Raw genomic sequence first — 22,065 nt, forward strand, 5'->3', positions numbered from 1 at the left:
CTCACCAGTAACCCACCTGTTCACCTGTCTGTCATTCACCAATCTCACATCCTGACCTCACTTCTGTGCATGAGTGCATACACTCATTTTATGGTTATGAATGTCAGACCACCTACTGGGATTGTTTCTGCTGGGAGATTCTTCCACATACACCTGATTATCCTGGCACTTACAATATGATCCAGACTGACCCCAGTCAATCTGTCTTACTACGACCCTAATGTTACCCAGTTATCTCTGCCTGCTTTAACCTCAGATTGTCCCTGTTTTCCCTCCAGCTTTTTCTGCCTAGCTGCAAAAGTTAAGCCTTTCAAAATGCATTGTGTACAAAACTACGCACAGAAAGAATTCATAACTTACATTATTTCCATTTTATTTATTATCTGATTCTGAACGATGTTTAATTTTGGAGCACCAAGTCTGCTCTGCAAATATACGACGACCAGTGACCGTCTGTCTAAAAAGGCAATGAAGCCTTCAAAACTGCTAAGAAATTTGATAATAATTTTGTTTGAAAACTGCTATATATTTAGAAAATATCAGTTTTATTTTGTCGTATTTATCCACCACACCTTAGACGCCGGTTCGTGAAAATATTGTCTGACATTAAACCGGTCAGTGGTGCAAAAAGGTTTGGGGACCACTGCCATACAGTACTGTTAAAGTATCATATGTGTAAACCAAAAAATTGAAGAATTTGTTTAATACTCACAAACCCGCAGCAAAAAGAAAAGAAGCAGGAAACGAGTCATTGCTGTCCTTCACCATATAATGACTGGTTGTGGCCACTGTGACAGAGAGACAGTCACTCATGAAGACTTATAAACTCCCCCCTACCGCCCTCCAAAGCTCTACACGTTTATGCAAAGTTTTCTCTATTTATCAACAGTTGCTGTCTTTGTTCTCCCCAAGGTATCAGCAAATTAAACTATACTCTTTAGATCCACGCGTGGGTTTTTATCTTTTGAGCTCAACAATGTGAATCACATTATCTGTGCACTTTATACTATGTAGAACTTAGATTGACACTTTTATTGTATTAAATGTGCTGATACAATTATTCATAAAATTAAAACTGTCCACGGTCCTGAGGAATTACATCGATATTGTCCAAGCCCAGCATTTAGAAACAATACAGGATACATTCAAAACATTACTGTTTAACTTGATTAATGTAGCCAAATTATTTTGCCTAGGCTAACCTACCACAAAACTACCTCCTTTTATGAATTCACTTCTTGGTTTTAATTACAACACATGGATAATATGTATAACACTTTATTCACTGCCCCTTCCTCACTAATACGTTTTTACAGGAATTCGTTTGACTAAAGGTAATATGAGATGTTGTTAGCAAATCTTCACAATGCAAAAAAATACACAGTTTTTTTAGCCTGATAAATCCTAACATTGTCTTGCTGGAATACATTCAGGGAAGAAAAAATCCATTGATGGAATAACCTGGTCATTCAGTATATTCAGGTAGTCAACTGACCTCATTCTTTAGACACATAACTTTGCTGAACCAGGACCTGACCAACTGCAGCAACCCCAGATCATAGCACTGCCCCCACAGCTTGTACAGTACTGTATGTAATAGGCATGGTTGGTGCATCACTTCATCCGCCTCTCTACCCCACTATCCTTCCAGTTTTAATAATGTGTTGGACAGTTCTTAACTCAGCTTTAGTAGTTTCATTAATCTCCTTAGATGTTGTCTTTGCTTGATTCATGCCAATAATTTTGCCCAATTTGATGACAACAAATTAACATCTTTTCCTCGACCACAGGATGTGTCTTGAGACATGGATTTTTAAGAAATGAGAGGCTACTCACTGCATCAGTTTGGGTAAAAGAACATGTTGCCAGCTGAAAAATAATAATCCATGCAGTAATTATCCAATGGAAGGCTTTTACCCATTTGCTCAGTTAAATCCAGGCGGAGACTTTTTTTTTGGACAGCAGTGTATAGTTGTGTATATTTTTTTCAGGCATTGACAACAGAATAATAATAACTAATAGTATAAAGATTTATGTCCATTTTATTTTAAAGTTTTGTTGTTTACAGTCCAGTTTGAAGAAGAACAATACGTGTACAGTGCAGTAAAAGGCGGAATGTGTTCACATACTGTAGCAGAAACAGTTTTTAAAATAAATCATGATTTAAGTTGATTTGGACTTGATATGTGAAGATTAAATGTGAACCAGCGAATTGTCAATGCCTGTTAAATGATATGAGACTTCAGTTAACCACACCACCAACATTTTTTTGGACTAGCAATTGTTGTTTTGATCCACTGATAGTACGGCTCATGACAAATGTTCATAAATGCAGCTGATTCACTACAGGCAAAGTTAGCATCACCCGTGAAAGAATGGACGCCATAAATCCTGTTCTGGAACACCACTCCCCCACCAGAGTCACCCTGTAATAGAGAAATACATATTGCTTATTATAGATGTTTACTTCATTAGCTGAAACAGTGATTTATACTAAATGATATATGCATATATGTATATGTAAATTTGTAATCACTGTAGCAAAGCTATGCTGTAAGTTTAGAAGCTACGCCAACTCACAGGACATGTATCCACTCCTGGAGCTTGGTAACAGAGCCAACTTTGATGCTGCCTTTTATTGTAGAACTGTGGGTTATTATTCCTCAGAACATTTTGGAGCCGCTGACAGTCAACAAGTTCAAAGTCTGCACACTGAAGAGTGTTTGATGTACCAGATACTATGATAATGGATAATACGCATGTCATTAGTACAAAAATATATTAAATCAAAAATCATAATCAGTAAATTTAATTATGGACAAAAAAAGCAAACATTAACAGATGGTGATCTGTGTTATTAATATGCCCAGTAGCTTGAAATCTACAGACAAATTTATGTTGATTTATGTATATACATAACTAACTACTATTTCACTAACAAATACAATAAACTAAATGTATCTTACTTCTTCTATTGTTTCGACCCACAGCTGTGGCACCAAAACCTGCCATTTGGACTTTTTGACCTCTGGGGAAAAATAATAACATCTAAAAGTTAACATGCAAACACAACTACACTGAAAAACAGCACATTTTCATCTGAAGTTTGAAAACTCACATTGTGGGTTGTCTTTTACATTCAGGGAGGCGTACAGGTCGAACCTTAGTTGGGGAAGGCAGCTTCAGTAACATGAGGTCATGAGTCCTCTCATTGGTGTTCTTTTCCTTAAAAATCACAGCTGGTTCTATGATTTTCACCACTTGTCCTGGACCTGGATGCACACCTAAAACTGCATACCTACGATAACACAATGGTATCACACAATTACACACATCCAGTATTTATTTTAATTATTTGACAGCATCAATCATTATGTTGCACTTGTGGTTAATATCCAGTGAATGAAACTTATGGTATATTCACGTTAGGAATTAAAATTGTCTCACATGTTTGACTTCCAGCAGTGAGCTGCAGTTAGAATCCATTGTTTAGAAATCAGAGAGCCACCACACAGGAGAGAAGAACCAGTAGGATCAGTGGACAGTTTGACGTGGTACTGACGCTCATTTTGTCCACATGTCTGACCTCCAATAATTCTCTTCTGCAGATCCACCGCTGTGCTCATGGTGACACCTGAAATAGACAGTTCCCCACCCAGTGATGGTGAGTTGCTCTCAGTGGAATAGAAACAGGTAAATGTACATACACAGTACACACATTCATAGTACTAATGAAAGAATGATTGAGAAGATCCTTAGAGTATAACTGGTAGACAGTTTAAAATAGAAAATTATCACATTCATAAAATACAGCATTTACAGAAGTAAGGTGTGACAAATCTTTATTAGAAGATACTTGAGGACTCACCAACCCACAGCAGAGAGAGAAGAGAGAGAAGAGCCAGTCGAGCCATCTCAGTTTAACACTCTACTGAGCGTCGTACTGGTGCAACAGTGTTGGCTTTTTAAGTCTGTCCACACTGTCCCGTCAGTTTGTCGAAACACCAATCATGTAACCTGATTGGCTAAAAAAGATCAGAACAATTATGCAATTAATTGATTTATTGATGTTTCTCAATAATTGTTGATTGTGGCAGTAATAGTTACACTGAAATGAGAACAGTCTCCAACATTTTTACTCCTACATCTAATGGACAGATATGGATTTAAGTTTCATTAGTTCGTTTTATTTGAAGGTTTATATGTGAGTACATAACCCTCATATATAACTCTAGTTCTTTCCCCACTACACTGGGTCCCAAGTCATAGACAGTAGCTTTAAACTGAACCTAGTCTGGTTCAGCTCGGCTACAAAATCTGACCTCAGAAGACTACATCAGATGCTGAGTGAACCATTGTTACAACCTTCCCTACTAAAACTTGATTAAAGGCCTGGTTGACGCTACAGAACATCCAGGCACAGGAACAGTTTCTTCGCACTATCTATAAACTTGTTTATGTAACACACATACTTAGTTTACATTTCGAATTTGCACATCATAAACCTGCAAATACAAAACTGTCTATTACAATACACCTGTACACACAATTTATCAACTTGTATATTATAATTCCCTGTCTACCTGTTCTATTTTTATTCTTTATCATCTGTTATGTTATCTTTTAGTCCCGCCACTCACTCTGTTGCACTGTGGAAGCTTCTGTCAAAAAAAAAATAAAATATATATATCATATATATAACATATCATTTTCTAAAACCTCTAATTCAACTCCAGACAGGCTTCAACAACCACCTGCTAAATATACAGTATAATAGAAACATAAAAGCTTTTCAGAATTGGATTTCAATATGTTTTACTCCTGTAAATGCATCAATATGTATTTGACCAGTTAAAGCACTGATATTAATTATCTTAAAATTATGCTATTGCTATGAATTCTTCATAGCTAGAGTTTTATTTCTCAATATGACCCTGTGTTGACTTTTACTATTCATGCTGATTTGCAGATTGAACATGGAGATGTGACATGAAACACATAACCAAACTTAAGAAAAAACAGCAACTCACTTCAGAGCTTAAGTAACAATTGGAAGTGTTTGTAAATAGATAACACAGTTCTTCCCATGATATTTTGTAAGTCCTTCACAGCTTACTCAATACGGAAGTGAAGACCGTCAGAGTCAGTAATTAACCTCTGTATATTCAAAGAGCACATCCACCTGTTGCCTCACTACTCTGTACTCATCTGTTCAGTTATTAGGATCTTGCTCCTCTTCTTGACCTTGGTTAGCCTAAAGTTAGTTAAGTGTTGTTTATTAGTCTTATTTTTGTGTATCATACTTGTTTTTTTTTGGACGCTTTGCCCCTTGGTGGCTTTTGTTCCTGTGTCTTGTTATTCTTAAACCTATTATTTCATCACACGTTCTCTTATCACTTGCATCTGAGTCTTTAAATTATGCGACTGTGTTAAAACATACATACAGTTATACAGTAGCTACCAGGTATAATATGGAAATTATACTTTTTGTGACATTTCTGCAATTCTGCCTGTATCCCCTGCACATACAACATGTCTCCGTTGCATTAACTATTACATAGATTTATGATTAAATGATTAAGGAAACTATTTACAGAATTACAACATTAAGAGTAGTTCTAAATGAAGTTGAACTAACAAATGGAAATTTTAGCTCAGTGTTCATCGAGTAATGATCAGAACCAGTACAGAACATTTTAGTTAATTTAACATCAACATTTTTCTCTTGCCATTGCTTTTGTCTTGTTTAGAGTTTATCCATAGAGAAATCTTTGTTGCAACCAAAGTCAAGAAAAACATCTATTCACCATCACGGCATACGTGACGAGGGGAATGAAAAAAAAAGATAAGTTATTTGCACATAATCTGTAAGTTCATCCTTCATAGTTTACTCAATACACTTGTGAACAGTTTTTCTGCTGTGCATCATTACTTAATCTATTTCATTTCAATGATATTGTTTTACAGTAAATCTAAGACATTGCATCCATTCTCTCGATACGTAAAATAAAATGGACACTTACTGTTGAAGACCATAAAGAATTTTATCAGAAAGTTACAACATGTCTGTCCGTAATAGAGATGACAAATCTTGTGCAGAATGATGTCTATTGTCTGATATTGTGTGAGAAACTAAATAAAAAAAAAAAAACATGATGTTGTTACTGAACATAAATACACCACTGGAATAGTATGCATGAACTATTTGGTTGTGAACTGCTCTTATAAAACCATGAATAAAACCATGTAGTAACTTTAAATGAGTCTTTCATTTAGTTAACCACGTAATATTTTAAAGTTAAAAGGGACATCTATAAAATAAATATTCTCCTTCTCATCCAGGTGTGCAAGGCTCTGATAAAGACTGGAGTTGTAATGGCTGTAGTAGTAATGAACTGGAACAGTTAGAATAACAATGTATTACAATCTTGTAATCCTGTGTGTGTTTTAACCTAAAAATAGGCCAAAGAGTAAAAACAGCACAGTGAACAGTGACGACCTGCTGTAACTTCTCTAATCAGCACTGAAGACCCTTTTGAAGCTACTTCTGTTTTCTTGGCCTCTGTCATGGTCTCCAGTCTCACTTCAGGACCAGGGTTTTTTAGTGCTCTCTGTTTGTGTCTCTTCCTCTGCTCTCTCTAATTATCTCCTGATCTGCTCCACCTGTGAACACCTTCTACCATATAAGCAGGTCTGCAGTCCTCATTCCCCTCCCAGATTGTGCCACAAAGCCACTCTTCAGCCAATCTGTTTCCTGTTGCCAACTAGACCTACTCACTTTACCTCTGGTTCTCCGTAAACCCTGGTACTCATGAGTCCCCTCTCTGACCTCTTTTCTGTCTTTGGATTTCTCTCTCTTTGGACCTCGGACTTCATTAGCTCTCTCTGGATTCTGAATTGTTTTGTGACCACAGCTCCGAGAATGATTTGTTCTGTGTGGATCCCTCTCAGCCCTAGTCCTTCTCAGACTAACCTCATGTGCATGCTCTACTCAACTACATGTCACTCTCTAATACTTGAATACTCAACAACCCACAGCAGAGAGAAAAGAACCAGACTAGCCATCTCAGTTTGTTGTACTGGTGCAACAGTGGTGTCTTTTTATGTCTGTTCTCACTGTCCTGTCAGCGTTTTGAAAAGCCAATCATGTTGTGAAGATTTGCTGACCCAACCTGATTAGCTAAAAGAAAAATTATGCAATTGATTGAGTTGTGGATGTTTCTCAATAATTGTTGTTAGTGGCAGTGACAGTTTCAATACTGAAATGAAAACAAATATGGATTTAAATTTTCAAGATTTATCTGTGTCTGGATCATAAGTAACTCCATAACTATTCTAAAATTATATATGGTACAAACTGAGGCATTAGTTTGCCCTGGTATGATGTTAAGTGATTTGTATTATTAACCAGAGTTTTACTCTTCTTTTATTCTGTAGCAACCTGTGTTTTGTAACCTGGCATTAGAATGTGCTATATAAATAAGCTTTGCTACTCACTGCACACACATAAGCTTTGCTTTATCCGATATAACTATTCAACTATTATTTGTCTAAAATAGAAAGCAGTTTTCATAGCCCATGTTACATTTGGCAGACACTTTTATCCAAAGCAACTTACAAGAGTTGACAGGCTGCCACAGGACCCCACTGGAGATAGGACACAGCTAGGATTTGAACCCCAGTCTCCCACATGGAAGGTGGCGATTGTCCCACTAGTTTATAGAAAAAATAACACACCACCACAAGTGACCATTTGTACTTGGTCCAGTCTTAGTCCAGTCCAGTTTGTTGTCCAAGTACACTCCCAGGTATTTGCACTCTGATAAGACCTACTCTCCCTGTATAAAGAGAGGGATGACAGGACTCCCAGATTTCCTGAAGTCTATCACCAGCTCCTTTGTTGGTTGGTGAGGTAGTCCATGATCCAGGAAATCAGAGGAGTGTCAACTTGCATGTTTTTTTCATTTCTTTCCCAGCAGTGCAGGCCGGATGGTGTTGAATGCACTGGAGAAATAAAAAAACATGATCCTCACTAAGCCCCTAGGCTTGTCCAGGTGGGTGTAGGTGGGATGGAGCAGATGTATGATGGCATCCACTCCAACTTGGGGTTGATAGGCAAACCGGAGGGGGTCAAGTGAGGGTTTGACCAGGGGTCGGAGGGACTCAGCCTCTCAAAAGCCTTTATAATGTGTGATGTCAGAGCCACGGGTCTGTGGTCATTAAGGACTCTGGGACATGGCATCTTATTCATGGGAACCATGCACAAGTTTTTCCCCCCAAGAGGAACTCTCTCCAGGTGCAGGCTGAGATTGAAGATGGGTTGGAGAAAACCACATAGCACAGGCTTTCAGCAGCCTTGGGCTGACTACATCAGGACCTGCAGCTTTGCAGTTCAGTTCAATTCAATTTTATTTGTATAGCGCTTTTTACAATTCACATTGTCGCAAAGCAGCTTCACACAACCAAAGTAACTTTGCAGGTTTACTTCTTTCAAAGAAGGCATCAAGAGTGATCAGTGCACAATTCGTTGGTCAAGGACACAACATCACCACTATCCAGGTGTACGCACCAACTACAAGCTATAGCGACAAAGTTGTCAACGACCTTGACCAAACGCTGCAGCAAACCATCGACAGCAGGCTACAAAGAGATATCAAGATCGTAGTGGGTGACTTCATTGGGTATACTAAATTTAAACTCTGGTTAAAAAAATAAAGGGTATGTTTTGTTTGGGAGGACAGTGTAAAGTGTTTATAAAACGTGTTACTTTTTTTTTCTTTGTGGATTGATAAATTGTGTGAGTTGAAATGTTCAGATGTCAAACACCTGAAATAGACAGTTCCCCACCCAGTGATGGTGAGCTGCTCTCAGTGGAATAGAAACAGGTAAATGTACATACACAGTGCACACATTAATAGTACTCATGAAAGAATGAGTGAGAAGATCAGTAGAGTACAACTGATGTACAGAACAATTAAAATATTGAATTATTATCACGTTTCAAAAATATTGTATTCACGAAAAAAGTCACAGAATATAATTACATGGTAACAAATACTTGAATACTCACCAACCCACAGCAAAGAGAGAAGAACCAGTTGAGCCATCTCGGTTTGACGTACTGGTGCAACAGAGGTGGCTTTTTAAGTCAGTTCTCAATGTCCTGTTAAGTTTTAGAAACACCAGTCATGTTGTGAAGATTTGCTGACAAAATCTGATTGGCTAAAAAATGTCATTTATGCACAACACTGCATAAATGTACTATGGGGAACTTTAGGTGCCAGCCAACACCCCATGTTTTTCATCCTAGCAGCCTACATTTTTTTAAGTCTTAACTGCCACTATAACCCATTACTTGGTTAACTTGATAAAGTAAAACAACGTTTACTAACTGGTTAACTCTGTCAAGTGAAAAAGTGTTTACCATTTCCAACTGTTTTTTTAACAAACATTATGTGTAAACATGTAAATACAATCACCTTTTTTTGTGTATGTAATTCCCTGCTGTACAGTATGTACATTACAGGATTAACTAAATTCATGTTTGTTGTTACATGCTCTCCATGGTCTGACGTCTTTGGATGGTTTAGATCTTTTACACGTCAAAATGATTGTTTTACTGGTTCTATTGCAATCAACTTAAGAAACAGAAAGACCTATGATCAAAAGATGAGATTAGGGAAAAACAAGATGATCACCAAAACGTTACTAACATAAGATGCTTCTTGATCGGCAGGGAGGAAAAAGTCACAAAAGATCAGAGATCAGTCCAAGAGTTAAGTCTGAGAAGATCTGGTTCCAAATCTTAGAAAGTGAGCAAGGGTCCATACACAGAGAGGCAAGGCAGCACAGTCTTTCATTCAGGGGACAACAAGGCAGAGATCTGAAATAGAAGGTGGGTCAGAAGACATGCAAGGTAAGGAGAGCAGGTCGGAAATTAGGGACAAGTGGATCTGATAACGGGAATCTGGAAACTAGGGGCAAGGTGGAAACCTGGAAGAAAACCAAAATAAAAGCGTGGGACAGGAAGTGAGGAAACTGGATCATCTGTAAGCAAAACATAATTGATTTCCACGGTGTACTTTTTTTTGTCATGTCAAATCAAACGGGTTATTTCCCCCAGTGAAAACCTATGTGTGTCACCCAGACTTGTTCTGCACAACTCCACACAATGTCCATACCTCATTCTCCAGACATTGTCTTGAGGATGAAAACAGCAATGTTTTTTTCTCTGTGATCGAATGCACCTCAGAAAGGTTTCCTGTACCTGAGGCAGCAAAACAGCCCCACAGTTTTTTGCTCCCCAAAAAAGCAGCATGCGTGTACCCAAGCAGCTCAAGTTTTTTCTCATCAGACCCAAGGAAAGACTTCACAAAACTCATCCACAACCAACCTTCAGTCGGGTGTTGATGTGCTTTTACATGAGCAACAGTGTCTTGGACAACAACCTTAAAGCCCAGTATGGTGAAGAGCCCTTACCACAGAAGAGGGGAGCAAAGAGGGGACCATAGAGAAGGAGGCAAACACCTGGCTAAAAAGAGTACAAACAATCAAATAATAAATAAAAAAAAATATGTAGAAAATAACATTATTATTGATAGTATTGATATTAACTGTAGCAAAAACAATAATAGTAGTAATATTAAGGGTCTTCATGGGAAGAGCATGCGAACCAATTCATGACAATAGTTTTCTTTGTGACGTAGGGGGCGGTGAGAAGTAGCTGTGACCTCCAGATCATGCACACCTACAGTAAATTGCCTAGTAGAATACATTAGGTTAGATCAGAATAGATAGATGATAATAAAAGATAACAGAAGATACAGTATAGAATAGAAGAAAACAGAAGTACACATCTAACAGAACTAGACAGAAAACTAATTGCACCCAGTTAAATCAACAGAGCAAAACAGGAAACTATTAAGCATTCTGTGTAGTTCTATGTTGAGAAGATTTCCACCAAAGAATACAGAAATGCATATACAGTAATATAATGAACTAGACTAGATAAAGCATTTCCTGAAGAAAATGCACTGTGAATGCTGAAACGCTGAATCGATTCATGAAGAACTGCTGAAAGTTGATCAAGAGAAACAGGAAGTGTTTTAACAGAGATAAACATATGAAGAAGAAGATAAAACAGCTGAATGTTAACTTAAAAAAGATGAAATAGATTTGCTGAAGTTAATAAAACATAGCTGAATTTATCTAAAATATAAAAGTTAAAAGAATAGTTAAACAGTTTAGTTAAAAAAAGCTGAAAGTAGAAGAGACTGACGCAGGTTAGCAAAGAGCCGCTAGCATAAACATGCTAACTACACACGAGCCTGTACAAGTGTCTGACGCTGATTTATAAACAGCCCTGATCACGTGACCCGACACAGCCGTTGCCACGGAGACTGTAGAGGAGAGGCGGGAAACTCCAACCGCAAAGATTTTCTTTCGTGAAAACTGATTTGGAGCCCTTACAAACAGGCTTTTTTCAGCCAAACTACGATCGATATCATCATAAAAAGTGAACCACGTCAGAGCCAAGACTTTAATGAACCACTAGTGTGAATTTTATGTTTGAGGACTGAAAATTGTGGTCACAGGAGCGAGAGATCCAAGTGGATCCTTCAGCTTGTCGGACAGAATCTCAGACCGAATTTAACATTGGAGCTAATGGGAGAGCGGAGGGGGACTCCCGTCACTCTGAGGCTCACAGAGAAAAAACGATTTGTCTCTCAGATTAGATAAATATCTTATCAGAATCAGGACAAGTTTATCTACAATATTATGAAGAAATTATTCAGAAAGAGTGAAAATTGCGGCCGTGCTGACAGTTTATTCAGAAAGATTTCGGTTTGAAAAAATCGGCCTCTCCACTCTAAGCTGTGACGTCATCCACTCTAGCTGCACCAACGTTCCATCATTCACTCCCATTATAAAGTCCAAAATCAGCCAAAAACATCAAGTCACAAAAACTGAAATTATGAAAAAACTATAAAAGATATTAAAAAACTGAATGGAAGATTAAAAGAGCAGAAATAGCTGAACATTTTGATACCTGAATGATTTCTGTAGCTGAAAGTATGCTGAAGTAGTTAAAGCTGAAAGAAGAAGAAGTTGAAGAGTTGCTGAAGAGACTCTCCCATAGGAATCCATTATAAAAAATAGTTATTAAAAGTTAAATATTTTAAAAAGTATAAAAGTTATAAAAATTCTGAATGGAAGCACACTTCTCCTTAAAAAGCTGAACATTTTGATACCTGAACGGTTTCTGTAGCTCAAAGTATGAAGGAGTAGTTACGCGCCGAAAAACGTACGGAAGAATAATATATAATATATAATAACTAGATAAAGCATTTCCTGAAGAAAATGCACTGTGAATGCTGAAACGCTGAATCGATTCATGAAGAACTGCTGAAAGTTGATGAAGAGAAACAGGAAGTGTTTTAACAGAGATAAACATATGAAGAAGAAGATAAAACAGCTGAATGTTAACTTAAAACAGCTGAAATCGATTTGTTGAAGTTGATAAAACATAGCTGAATTTATCTAAACAGTTAAATTTAAAGTTAAATGTTTAGTTAAAAAAGCTTAAATAAATTTGCTAAAGTTGATAAAACATAGCTGAATTTATCTAAACAGTTAAATTTAAAGTTAAATGTTTAGTTAAAAAGAGCTTAAATAAATTTGCTGAAGTTGATAAAACATAGCTGAATTTATTTAAACAGTAATTTAGATAAAGGCTGAAACGTTTTAAAACGCTGCTGAAATTAGCTGAAAAGAAACAGGAAGTGTTTTAACAGAGATAAACATATGAAGAAGAAGCTAAAACAGCTGAATGTTAACTTAAAAAAAGCTGAAAACGATTTGCTAAAGTTGATAAAACATAGCTGAATTTATCTAAAATATAAAAGTTAATAGAAAAGTTAAACAGTTTTCTTAAAAATACCTGAAAGTAAAATAAACTGAAGCAGGTTAGCAAAGAGACGCTAGCATAAACAGGCTAACTACACACGAGCCTGACGCTGATTTATAAACAGCCCTGATCACGTGACCCGACACAGCCGTTGCCACGGAGACTGTAGGGGAGAGGCGGGAAACTTCAACTGCCAAGATTTTCACTCGTGAAAACTGATTTGGAGCCTTACAAACAGGCTTTTTACAGCAAATCTACGATAGGTATCGTCATAAAAAGTGAACCACGTGAGAGCCAAGACTTTAATGAACCACTAATGTGAATTTTATGTTTGAAGACTGAAAATTATGGTCACAGGAGCGAGAGATCCAAGTGCACCCTTCAGCTTGTCGGACAGAATCTCAGACCGAATTTAACATTGGAGCTAATGAGAGAGCGGAGGGGGACTCCCGTCACTCTGAGGCTCACAGAGAAAAAACGATTTGTCTCACAGCTTTCACAAATATCTTATCAGAATCAGGACAAGTTTAACTACGTTTCTGTGAAGAAATTATTCCGATAGAGTAAAAATTGCGGCCGTGCTGACAGTTTATTGACAAAGATTTTGGTTTACAAAAATCGCCCTCTCCACTCTAAGCTGTGACGTCATCCACTCTAGCTGCACCAACGTTCCATCATTCACTCCCATTATAAAGTCCAAAATCAGCCAAAAACATCAAGTCACAAAAACTGTAATTATGAAAAAACTATAAAAGATATTAAAAAACTGAATGGAAGATTAAAAGAGCAGAAATAGCTGAACATGTTGATACCTGAATGATTTCTGTAGCTGAAAGTATGCTGAAGTAGTTAAAGCTGAAAGAAGAGGAAGTTGAAGAGTTGCTGAAGAGACTCTCCCATAGGAATCCATTATAAAAAATAGTTATTAAAAGTTAAATATTTTAAAAAGTATAAAAGTTATAAAAATTCTGAATGGAAGCACACTTCTCCTTAAAAAGCTGAACATTTTGATACCTGAACGGTTTCTGTAGCTCAAAGTATGAAGGAGTAGTTAGAGTCCAAAAAACGTACGGAAGAATAATAATAATATATAATATATAATAATAATAAAGATTACGATAACAATACTGTGAATGCTCAACAGCATTCACAGTGACTAGATAAAGCATTTCCTGAAGAAAATGCACTGTGAATGCTGAAACGCTGAATCGATTCATGAAGAACTGCTGAAAGTTGATGAAGAGAAACAGGAAGTGTTTTAACAGAGATAAACATATGAAGAAGAAGATAAAACAGCTGAATGTTAACTTAAAAAAGCTGAAATAGATTTGCTGAAGTTGATAAAACATAGCTGAATTTATCTAAACAGTTAAAGATAAAGTTAAATGTTAAGTTAAAAAGAGCTTAAATAGATTTGCTAAAGTTGATGAAATATAGCTGAATTTATTTAAACAGTTAAATTTAAAGTTAAATGTTTAGTTAAAAAAGCTGAAATAAATTTGCTAAAGTTGATAAAACATAGCTAAATGTATTTAAACAGTAATGTTGATAAAGGCTTAAAAGTTTTAAAACGCTGCTGAAAGTTGATGAAGAGAAACAGGAAGTGTTTTAACAGAGATAAACATATGAAGAAGAAGATAAAACAGCTGAATGTTAACTTAAAAAAGCTGAAATAGATTTGTTGAAGTTGATGAAACATAGCTGAATTTGTCTAAACAGTTAAATTTAAAGTTAAATGTTTAGTTAAAAAAAGCTGAAATAAATTAAAGTTGATAAAACAGCTGAATGTTAACTTAAAACAGCTGAAATAGATTAAAGTTGATAAAACAGCTGAATGTTAACTTAAAAAAGCTGAAATAGATTTGATGAGGTTGATAAAACATAGCTGAATTTATCTAAAATATAAAAGTTAAAAGAACAGTTAAATGTTTAGTTAAAAAAGCTGAAATAAATTTGTTGAAGTTGATAAAACATAGCTGAATTTATTTAAACAGCAAAATATAACAGTTAAAGTTAAATGTTTTGTTAAAAAGAGCTGAAAGTAGAAGAAACTGAAGCAGGTTAGCAAAGAGACGCTAGCATAAACATGCTAACTACACACGAGCCTGACGCTGATTTATAAACAGCCCTGATCACGTGACCCGACACAGCCGTTGCCACGGAGACTGTAGGGGAGAGGCGGGAAACGGAAAGATTTTCACTAGTGAAAACTGATTTGGAGCCCTTACAAACAGGCTTTTTTCAGCAAAACTACGATAGGTATCGTAATAAAAAGTTAACTACGTGAGAGCCAAGACTTTAATGAACCACTAGTGTGAATTTTATGTTTGAGGACTGAAAATTGTGGTCACAGGAGCGAGAGATCCAAGTGCACCCTTCAGCTTGTCGGACACAGTCTCAGACCGAATTTAACATTGGCGCTAATGAGAGAGCGGAGGGGGACTCCCGTCACTCTGAGGCTCACAGAGAAAAAACGATTTATCTCTGAGCTTAGATAAATAGTTTATCAGAATCAGGGCAAGTATTTCTACATTTCTGTAAAGAAATTATTCCGATAGAGTGAAAATTGTGGCCGTGCTGACAGTTTATTGAGAAAGATTTCGGTTTACAAAAATCGGCCTCTCCACTCTAAGCTGTGACGTCATCCACTCTAGCTGCACCAACGTTCCATCATTCACTCCCATTATAAAGTCCAAAATCAGCCAAAAACATCAAGTCACAAAAACTGTAATTATGAAAAAACTATAAAATATATTAAAAAACTGAATGGAAGATTAAAAGAGCTGAAATAGCTGAACATTTTGATACCTGAATGATTTCTGTAGCTGAAAGTATGCTGAAGTAGTTAAAGCTGAAAGAAGAAGAAGTTGAAGAGTTGCTGAAGAGACTCTCCCATAGGAATCCATTATAAAAAATAGTTATTAAAAGTTAAATATTTTAAAAAGTATAAAAGTTATAAAAATTCTGAATGGAAGCACACTTCTCCTTAAAAAGCTGAACATTTTGATACCTGAACGGTTTCTGTAGCTCAAAGTATGAAGGAGTAGTTAGAGTCCAAAAAGCGTACGGAAGAATAATAATAATATATAACTAGATAAAGCATTTCCTGAAGAAAATGCACTGTGAATGCTGAAACGCTGAATCGATTCATGAAGAACTGCTGAAAGTTGATGAAGAGAAACAGGAAGTGTTTAAACAGAGATAAACATATGAAGAAGAAGCTGAAACAGCTGAATGTTAACTTAAAAAAGATTAAATTAATTTGCTAAAGTTGATAAAACAGCTGAAAATATCTAAACAGTTAAAGATAAATTTAAATGTTTAGTTAAAAAAGCTGAAATCGATTTGCTAAAGTTGATAAAACATAGCTGAATTTATCTAAACAGTTAAAGGTAAAGTTAAATGTTTAGTTAAAAAAGCTAAAAATAAATTTGCTGAAGTTGATAAAACATAGCTGAATTTAACTAAACAGTTAAAGGTAAAGTTAAATGTTTAGTTAAAAAAGCTTAAATAAATTTGCTAAAGTTCATAAAACATAGCTGAATTTAACTAAACAGTTAAAGGTAAAGTTAAATGTTTAGTTAAAAAAGCTGAAATAGATTTGCTGAAGTTGATAAAACATAGCTGAATTTATCTAAACAGTTAAAGGTAAAGTTAAATGTTTAGTTAAAAAAGCTTAAATAAATTTGCTAAAGTTCATAAAACATAGCTGAATTTAACTAAACAGTTAAAGGTAAAGTTAAATGTTTAGTTAAAAAAGCTTAAATAAATTTGCTGAAGTTGATAAAACATAGCTGAATTAATTTAAACAGTAATTTAGATAAAGACTGAAACGTTTTAAAACGCTGCTGAAATTAGCTGAAGAGAAACAGGAAGTGTTTTAACAGAGCTAAACATATGAAGAAGAAGCTAAAACAGCTGAATGTTAACTTAAAAAAAAGCTGAAAACGATTTGCTAAAGTTGATAAAACATAGCTGAATTTATCTAAAATAGTTAAAAAGTTAAAAGAATAGTTACAGTTTTTGTTAAAAAGAGCTGAAAGTAGAAGAAACTGAAGCAGGTTAGCAAAGAGCCGCTAGCATAAACAGGCTAACTACACACGAGCCTTGATCACGTGACCCGACACAGCCGTTGCCACGGAGACTGTAGGGGAGAGGCGGGAAACTTCAACTGCCAAGATTTTCACTCGTGAAAACTGATTTGGAGCCCTTACAAACAGGCTTTTTTCAGCCAAACTACAAAAGGTATCGTCATAGAAAGTGAACCAAGTGAGAGCCAAGACTTTAATGAACCACTAGTGTGAATTTTATGTTTGAGGACTGAAAATTGTGGTGACAGGAGCGAGAGATCCAAGTGCAACCTTCAGCTTGTCGGACAGAATCTCAGACCGAATTTAACATTGGAGCTAATGGGAGAGCGGAGGGGGACTCCCGTCACTCTGAGGCTCACAGAGAAAAAACGATTTGTCTCACAGCTTTCACAAATACCTTATCAGAATCAGGACAAGTTTACCTACGTTTCTGTGAAGAAATTATTCCGATAGAGTGAAAATTGCGGCCGTGCTGACAGTTTATTGAGAAAGATTTTGGTTTTAAAAAATCGACCTCTCCACTCTAAGCTGTGACGTCATCCACTCTAGCTGCACCAACGTTCCATCATTCACTCCCATTATAAAGTCCAAAATCAGCCAAAAACATCAAGTCACTAAAACTGTAATTATAGAAAAAACTATAAAAGATATTAAAAAACTGAATGGAAGATTTAAAGAGCAGAAATAGCTGAACATTTTGATACCTGAATGATTTCTGTAGCTGAAAGTATGCTGAAGTAGTTAAAGCTGAAAGAAGAAGAAGTTGAAGAGTTGCTGAAGAGACTCTCCCATAGGAATCCATTATAAAAAATAGTTATTAAAAGTTAAATATTTTAAAAAGTATAAAAGTTATAAAAATTCTGAATGGAAGCACACTTCTCCTTAAAAAGCTGAACATTTTGATACCTGAACGGTTTCTGTAGCTCAAAGTATGAAGGAGTAGTTACGCGCCGAAAAACGTACGGAAGAATAATATATAATATATAATAACTAGATAAAGCATTTCCTGAAGAAAATGCACTGTGAATGCTGAAACGCTGAATCGATTCATGAAGAACTGCTGAAAGTTGATGAAGAGAAACAGGAAGTGTTTTAACAGAGATAAACATATGAAGAAGAAGCTAAAACAGCTGAATGTTAACTTAAAAAAGCTGAAATAGATTTGCTAAAGTTGATAAAACATAGCTGAATTTATCTAAACAGTTAAATTTAAAGTTAAATGTTTAGTTAAAAAAGCTGAAATCAATTTGCTGAAGTTGATAAAACATAGCTGAATTAATTTAAACAGTAATTTAGATAAAGACTGAAACGTTTTAAAACGCTGCTGAAATTAGCTGAAGAGAAACAGGAAGTGTTTTAACAGAGATAAACACATGAAGAAGAAGCTAAAACAGCTGAATGTTAACTTTAAAAAGCTTAAATCGATTTGCTGAAGTTAATTAAACATAGCTGAATTGATCTAAACAGTTAAAGGTAAAGTTAAATGTTTAGTTAAAAAAGCTGAAATAAATTTGCTAAAGTTGATAAAACATAGCTGAATTTATCTAAACAGTTAAAGATAAAGTTAAATGTTTAGTTAAAAAAGCTGTAATAAATTTGCTAAAGTTGATAAAACATAGCTGAATTTATCTAAACAGTTAAAGGTAAAGTTAAATGTTTAGTTAAAAAAGCTTAAAACGATTTGCTGAAGTTGATAAAACATAGCTGAATTTATCTAAACAATAAAATATAACAGTTAAAGTTAAAGGTAAAGTTAAAATGTTAAGTTAAAAAGAGTTAAAATAAATTTGCTAAAGTTGCTAAAACATAGGTGAATTTGTTTAAACAGTAATTTAGATAAAGACTGAAACGTTTTAAAACGCTGCTGAAATTAGCTGAAGAGAAACAGGAAGTGTTTTAACACATATTAACATTTAAATTTAAAGTTAAATGTTTAGTTAAAAAAGCTGAAATAAATTTGCTGAAGTTGATAAAACATAGCTGAATTGATCTAAAATATTAAAGTTAAAAGAATAGTTAAACAGTTTTGTTAAAAAGAGCTGAAAGTAGAAGAAACTGAAGCAGGTTAGCAAAGAGCCGCTAGCATAAACATGCTAACTACACACGAGCCTGTACAAGTGCCTGACGCTGATTTATAAACAGCCCTGATCACGTGACCCGACACAGCCGTTGCCACGGAGACTGTAGGGGAGAGGCGGGAAACTTCATCTGCCAAGATTTTCACTGGTGAAAACTGATTTGGAGCCCTTACAAACAGGCTTTTTACAGCAAATCTACGATAGGTATCGTCATAAAAAGTGAATTACGAGAGAGCCAAGACTTTAATGAACCACTAGTGTGAATTTTATCTTTGAGGACTGAAAATTGTGGTCACAGGAGCGAGAGATCCAAGTGCAACCTTCAGCTTGTCGGACAGAATCTCAGACCGAATTTAACATTGGCGCTAATGGGAGAGCGGAGGGGGACTCCCGTCACTCTGAGGCTCACAGAGAAAAAACGATTTGTCTCAGAGCTGAGATAAATAGTTTATCAGAATCAGGACAAGTTTATCTACGTTTCTGTGAAGAAATTATTCAGAAAGAGTGAAAATTGCGGCCGTGCTGACAGTTTATTGAGAAAGATTTCGGTTTACAAAAATCGGCCTCTCCACTCTAAGCTGTGACGTCATCCACTCTAGCTGCACCAACGTTCCATCATCCACTCCCATTATAAAGTCCAAAATCAGACAAAAACATCAAGTCACAAAAACTGTAATTATGAAAAAACTATAAAATATATTAAAAAACTGAATGGAAGATTAAAAGAGCTGAAATAGCTGAACATTTTGATACCTGAATGATTTCTGTAGCTGAAAGTATGCTGAAGTAGTTAAAGCTGAAAGAAGAAGAAGTTGAAGAGTTGCTGAAGAGACTCTCCCATAGGAATCCATTATAAAAAATAGTTATTAAAAGTTAAATATTTTAAAAAGTATAAAAGTTATAAAAATTCTGAATGGAAGCACACTTCTCCTTAAAAAGCTGAACATTTTGATACCTGAACGGTTTCTGTAGCTCAAAGTATGAAGGAGTAGTTACGCGCCGAAAAACGTACGGAAGAATAATAATAATATATAATAAAGATTACGATAACAATACTGTGAATGCTCAACAGCATTCACAGTGATAATAATAAAGATTAGGAAAACAATACTGTGAATGCTCAACAGCATTCACAGTGATAATAATAAAGATTAGGAAAACAATACTGTGAATGCTCAACAGCATTCACAGTGATAATAATAAAGATTACAATAACAATACTGTGAATGCTCAACAGCATTCACAGTGATAAAGATTACAATAACAATACTGTGAATGCTCAACAGCATTCACAGTGATTAATGACTATCTCACTAGCGAGTTTGGATTGACTGGAGCGGAGCTTTTCACTGTTTGAATATGGTCATTGTACAGGGTGATGGCTGTTGGTACCTTTCCTTATCATTCTTTGAACATACATACTTTTATTACAGATCATTTTATAACTTGTTTACTTCCACATACGGAAAATGTAAATTGAAAAACTTACTTAACTATGTTTTTCTGTTTTCAAAAACTTCCCCTTTGTAACTTCTGCTGTGAAAGTGAGTAGCTTTTCTTAGTTGTGTTAATGTTTTTCATGTCAAATCTCCACGTTTAATCTGCACATCAGCAGGAACAGTAAAACACAACTAATGCTCACTGTCTGTAAAAAATAAAAACACTAACTTTAAAGAATACACCCCATAAGCACATTTATAACAGAATTTGTTCTCAAAGTTATATACATACATCTTAATGCAGCGTTACTTGTAATGTGGAGTTAGTGAGTTAGATAGTGAGTGTGATGAATCTGCAAATCAAAATAAGAAGTTTAATAAGCTTAATACAGTTGAGCAACGTGTAAAGGATATAAGAGACTGGATATTAATTAACTTCCTTGTGCTCAATCCTGATAAGAAAGATGTAGTAGTCAAAGGATCACTTGCAGCTAGAAGCAAGATTTTGATCACGCCGTAACTCTAGATGGCCTTTCTGTTACATCTAGTGCAACAGTGAAAGACCTTGGTGTGATTCTAGATTCCACTCTTTTATTTGAAGCTCAAGTAGATAATATCACCAGGACAGCTTTCTTTCACACCAGAAATATTGCCAAGATAAGGAATATTTTGTCATCAAATGATGCAGAAAAATTAGTCCATGCTTTCATCACCTGGTTGCACTACTGTAATGCCTTACTGTCTGGTTGTTCAACTAGGTGCTTAAACAAGCTTCAGTTAGTTTGCTGTCTTCCCCACTCTCACTAATCACTCAGGTTTGTTGATGGTGAAGTGTTCGGTTGCTCTACATCCCAGGGATCACTCATGTCTGTGTTTCCTTCTGGCTCACCTTTTTAGTTAGGCTGTCATAGTTAGTCCTGCCGGAGTCCCTGTTGCACTATTCTAAATGTACATTCACCTCTTACGTTATCTGACTGTGATCATATCTAACTGTCGTCTCTCCTCTTCTATCTTTTTCTCACTCCCTCTCTCTTTTCCCTCTTCCTGTCTCTCTCTGTTGAGCTACACGTCGTTCCACCCTCTGCCCTCTGGACCTGTCTAATCCATCTGGACCATTGGATGCGTGTGGTGACTGGGGTTGGTTCCACTCTACCATGAAGACAGTCCTGGCCTCGAAGGAAGTCGGCAGCTGCTTATCTGAGGTCTCAATTCAACTCTCGATAGTCCAGGACTGGAGTTTCCCACAAGTCTACTCGAGCATCCAATAACTAACTGGACTCCACATTAACTTAAAGACATTGTTTAAGACACTGTTATACTGAACTGCCTGCTGCCTACACAGCATGCAATCACCCATATGAGGATGGGTTCCCTGTTGATTCTGGTTCGTTATCCATGATGGATAACGAACCAGTGTCCTGAAAAGTCTGTAGCAGTGCCCTGTACAAACCAAAGACCTCAGGACATCTGTGGTATTAGTCCAGTCCAGTTTATTGTTGAGGTGAACACCCAGGTATTTCAAGGTGACGTAGCCCTGAATGCTCACCTGG

The 22,065-nt window shown here is 36.0% G+C and overlaps 1 protein-coding gene across 1 annotated transcript; it reads right to left on the reverse strand.

The window, feature by feature from the left end:
- Window positions 1-1,052: 1,052 nt before the first annotated feature.
- On the reverse strand, window positions 1,053-3,985 carry LOC113162288 (cationic trypsin-like). Its single transcript, XM_026360346.1, has 6 exons — window positions 3,869-3,985; window positions 3,448-3,634; window positions 3,119-3,298; window positions 2,967-3,028; window positions 2,581-2,738; window positions 1,053-2,426 (listed from the first exon to the last, which is right to left on the reverse strand). The coding sequence occupies exons 1-6, from the start codon at window positions 3,912-3,914 to the stop codon at window positions 2,247-2,249; spliced, it is 813 nt and encodes a 270-aa protein (XP_026216131.1). The 5' UTR covers window positions 3,915-3,985; the 3' UTR covers window positions 1,053-2,246.
- Between the last annotated feature and the right edge of the window lie 18,080 nt (window positions 3,986-22,065).

Source organism: Anabas testudineus, chromosome 1, assembly GCF_900324465.2.
Source record: "Anabas testudineus chromosome 1, fAnaTes1.2, whole genome shotgun sequence".
NCBI lineage: Eukaryota > Metazoa > Chordata > Actinopteri > Anabantiformes > Anabantidae > Anabas > Anabas testudineus.

What these genes read in the sequence shown, in the direction of transcription:
- LOC113162288 (XM_026360346.1), bottom strand. Translation starts at nt 3,914, where the DNA reads ATGGCTCGACTGGCTCTTCTCTCTCTTCTCTCTCTGCTGTGGGTTG. An exon ending in TCTCTCTCTGCTGTGGGTTG is followed by an intron (nt 3,635 to 3,868) that starts GTGAGTCCTCAA and finishes TGTCTATTTCAG; the next exon opens with GTGTCACCATGAGCACAGCG. An exon ending in CACTGCTGGAAGTCAAACAT is followed by an intron (nt 3,299 to 3,447) that starts GTGAGACAATTT and finishes GTGTTATCGTAG; the next exon opens with GTATGCAGTTTTAGGTGTGC.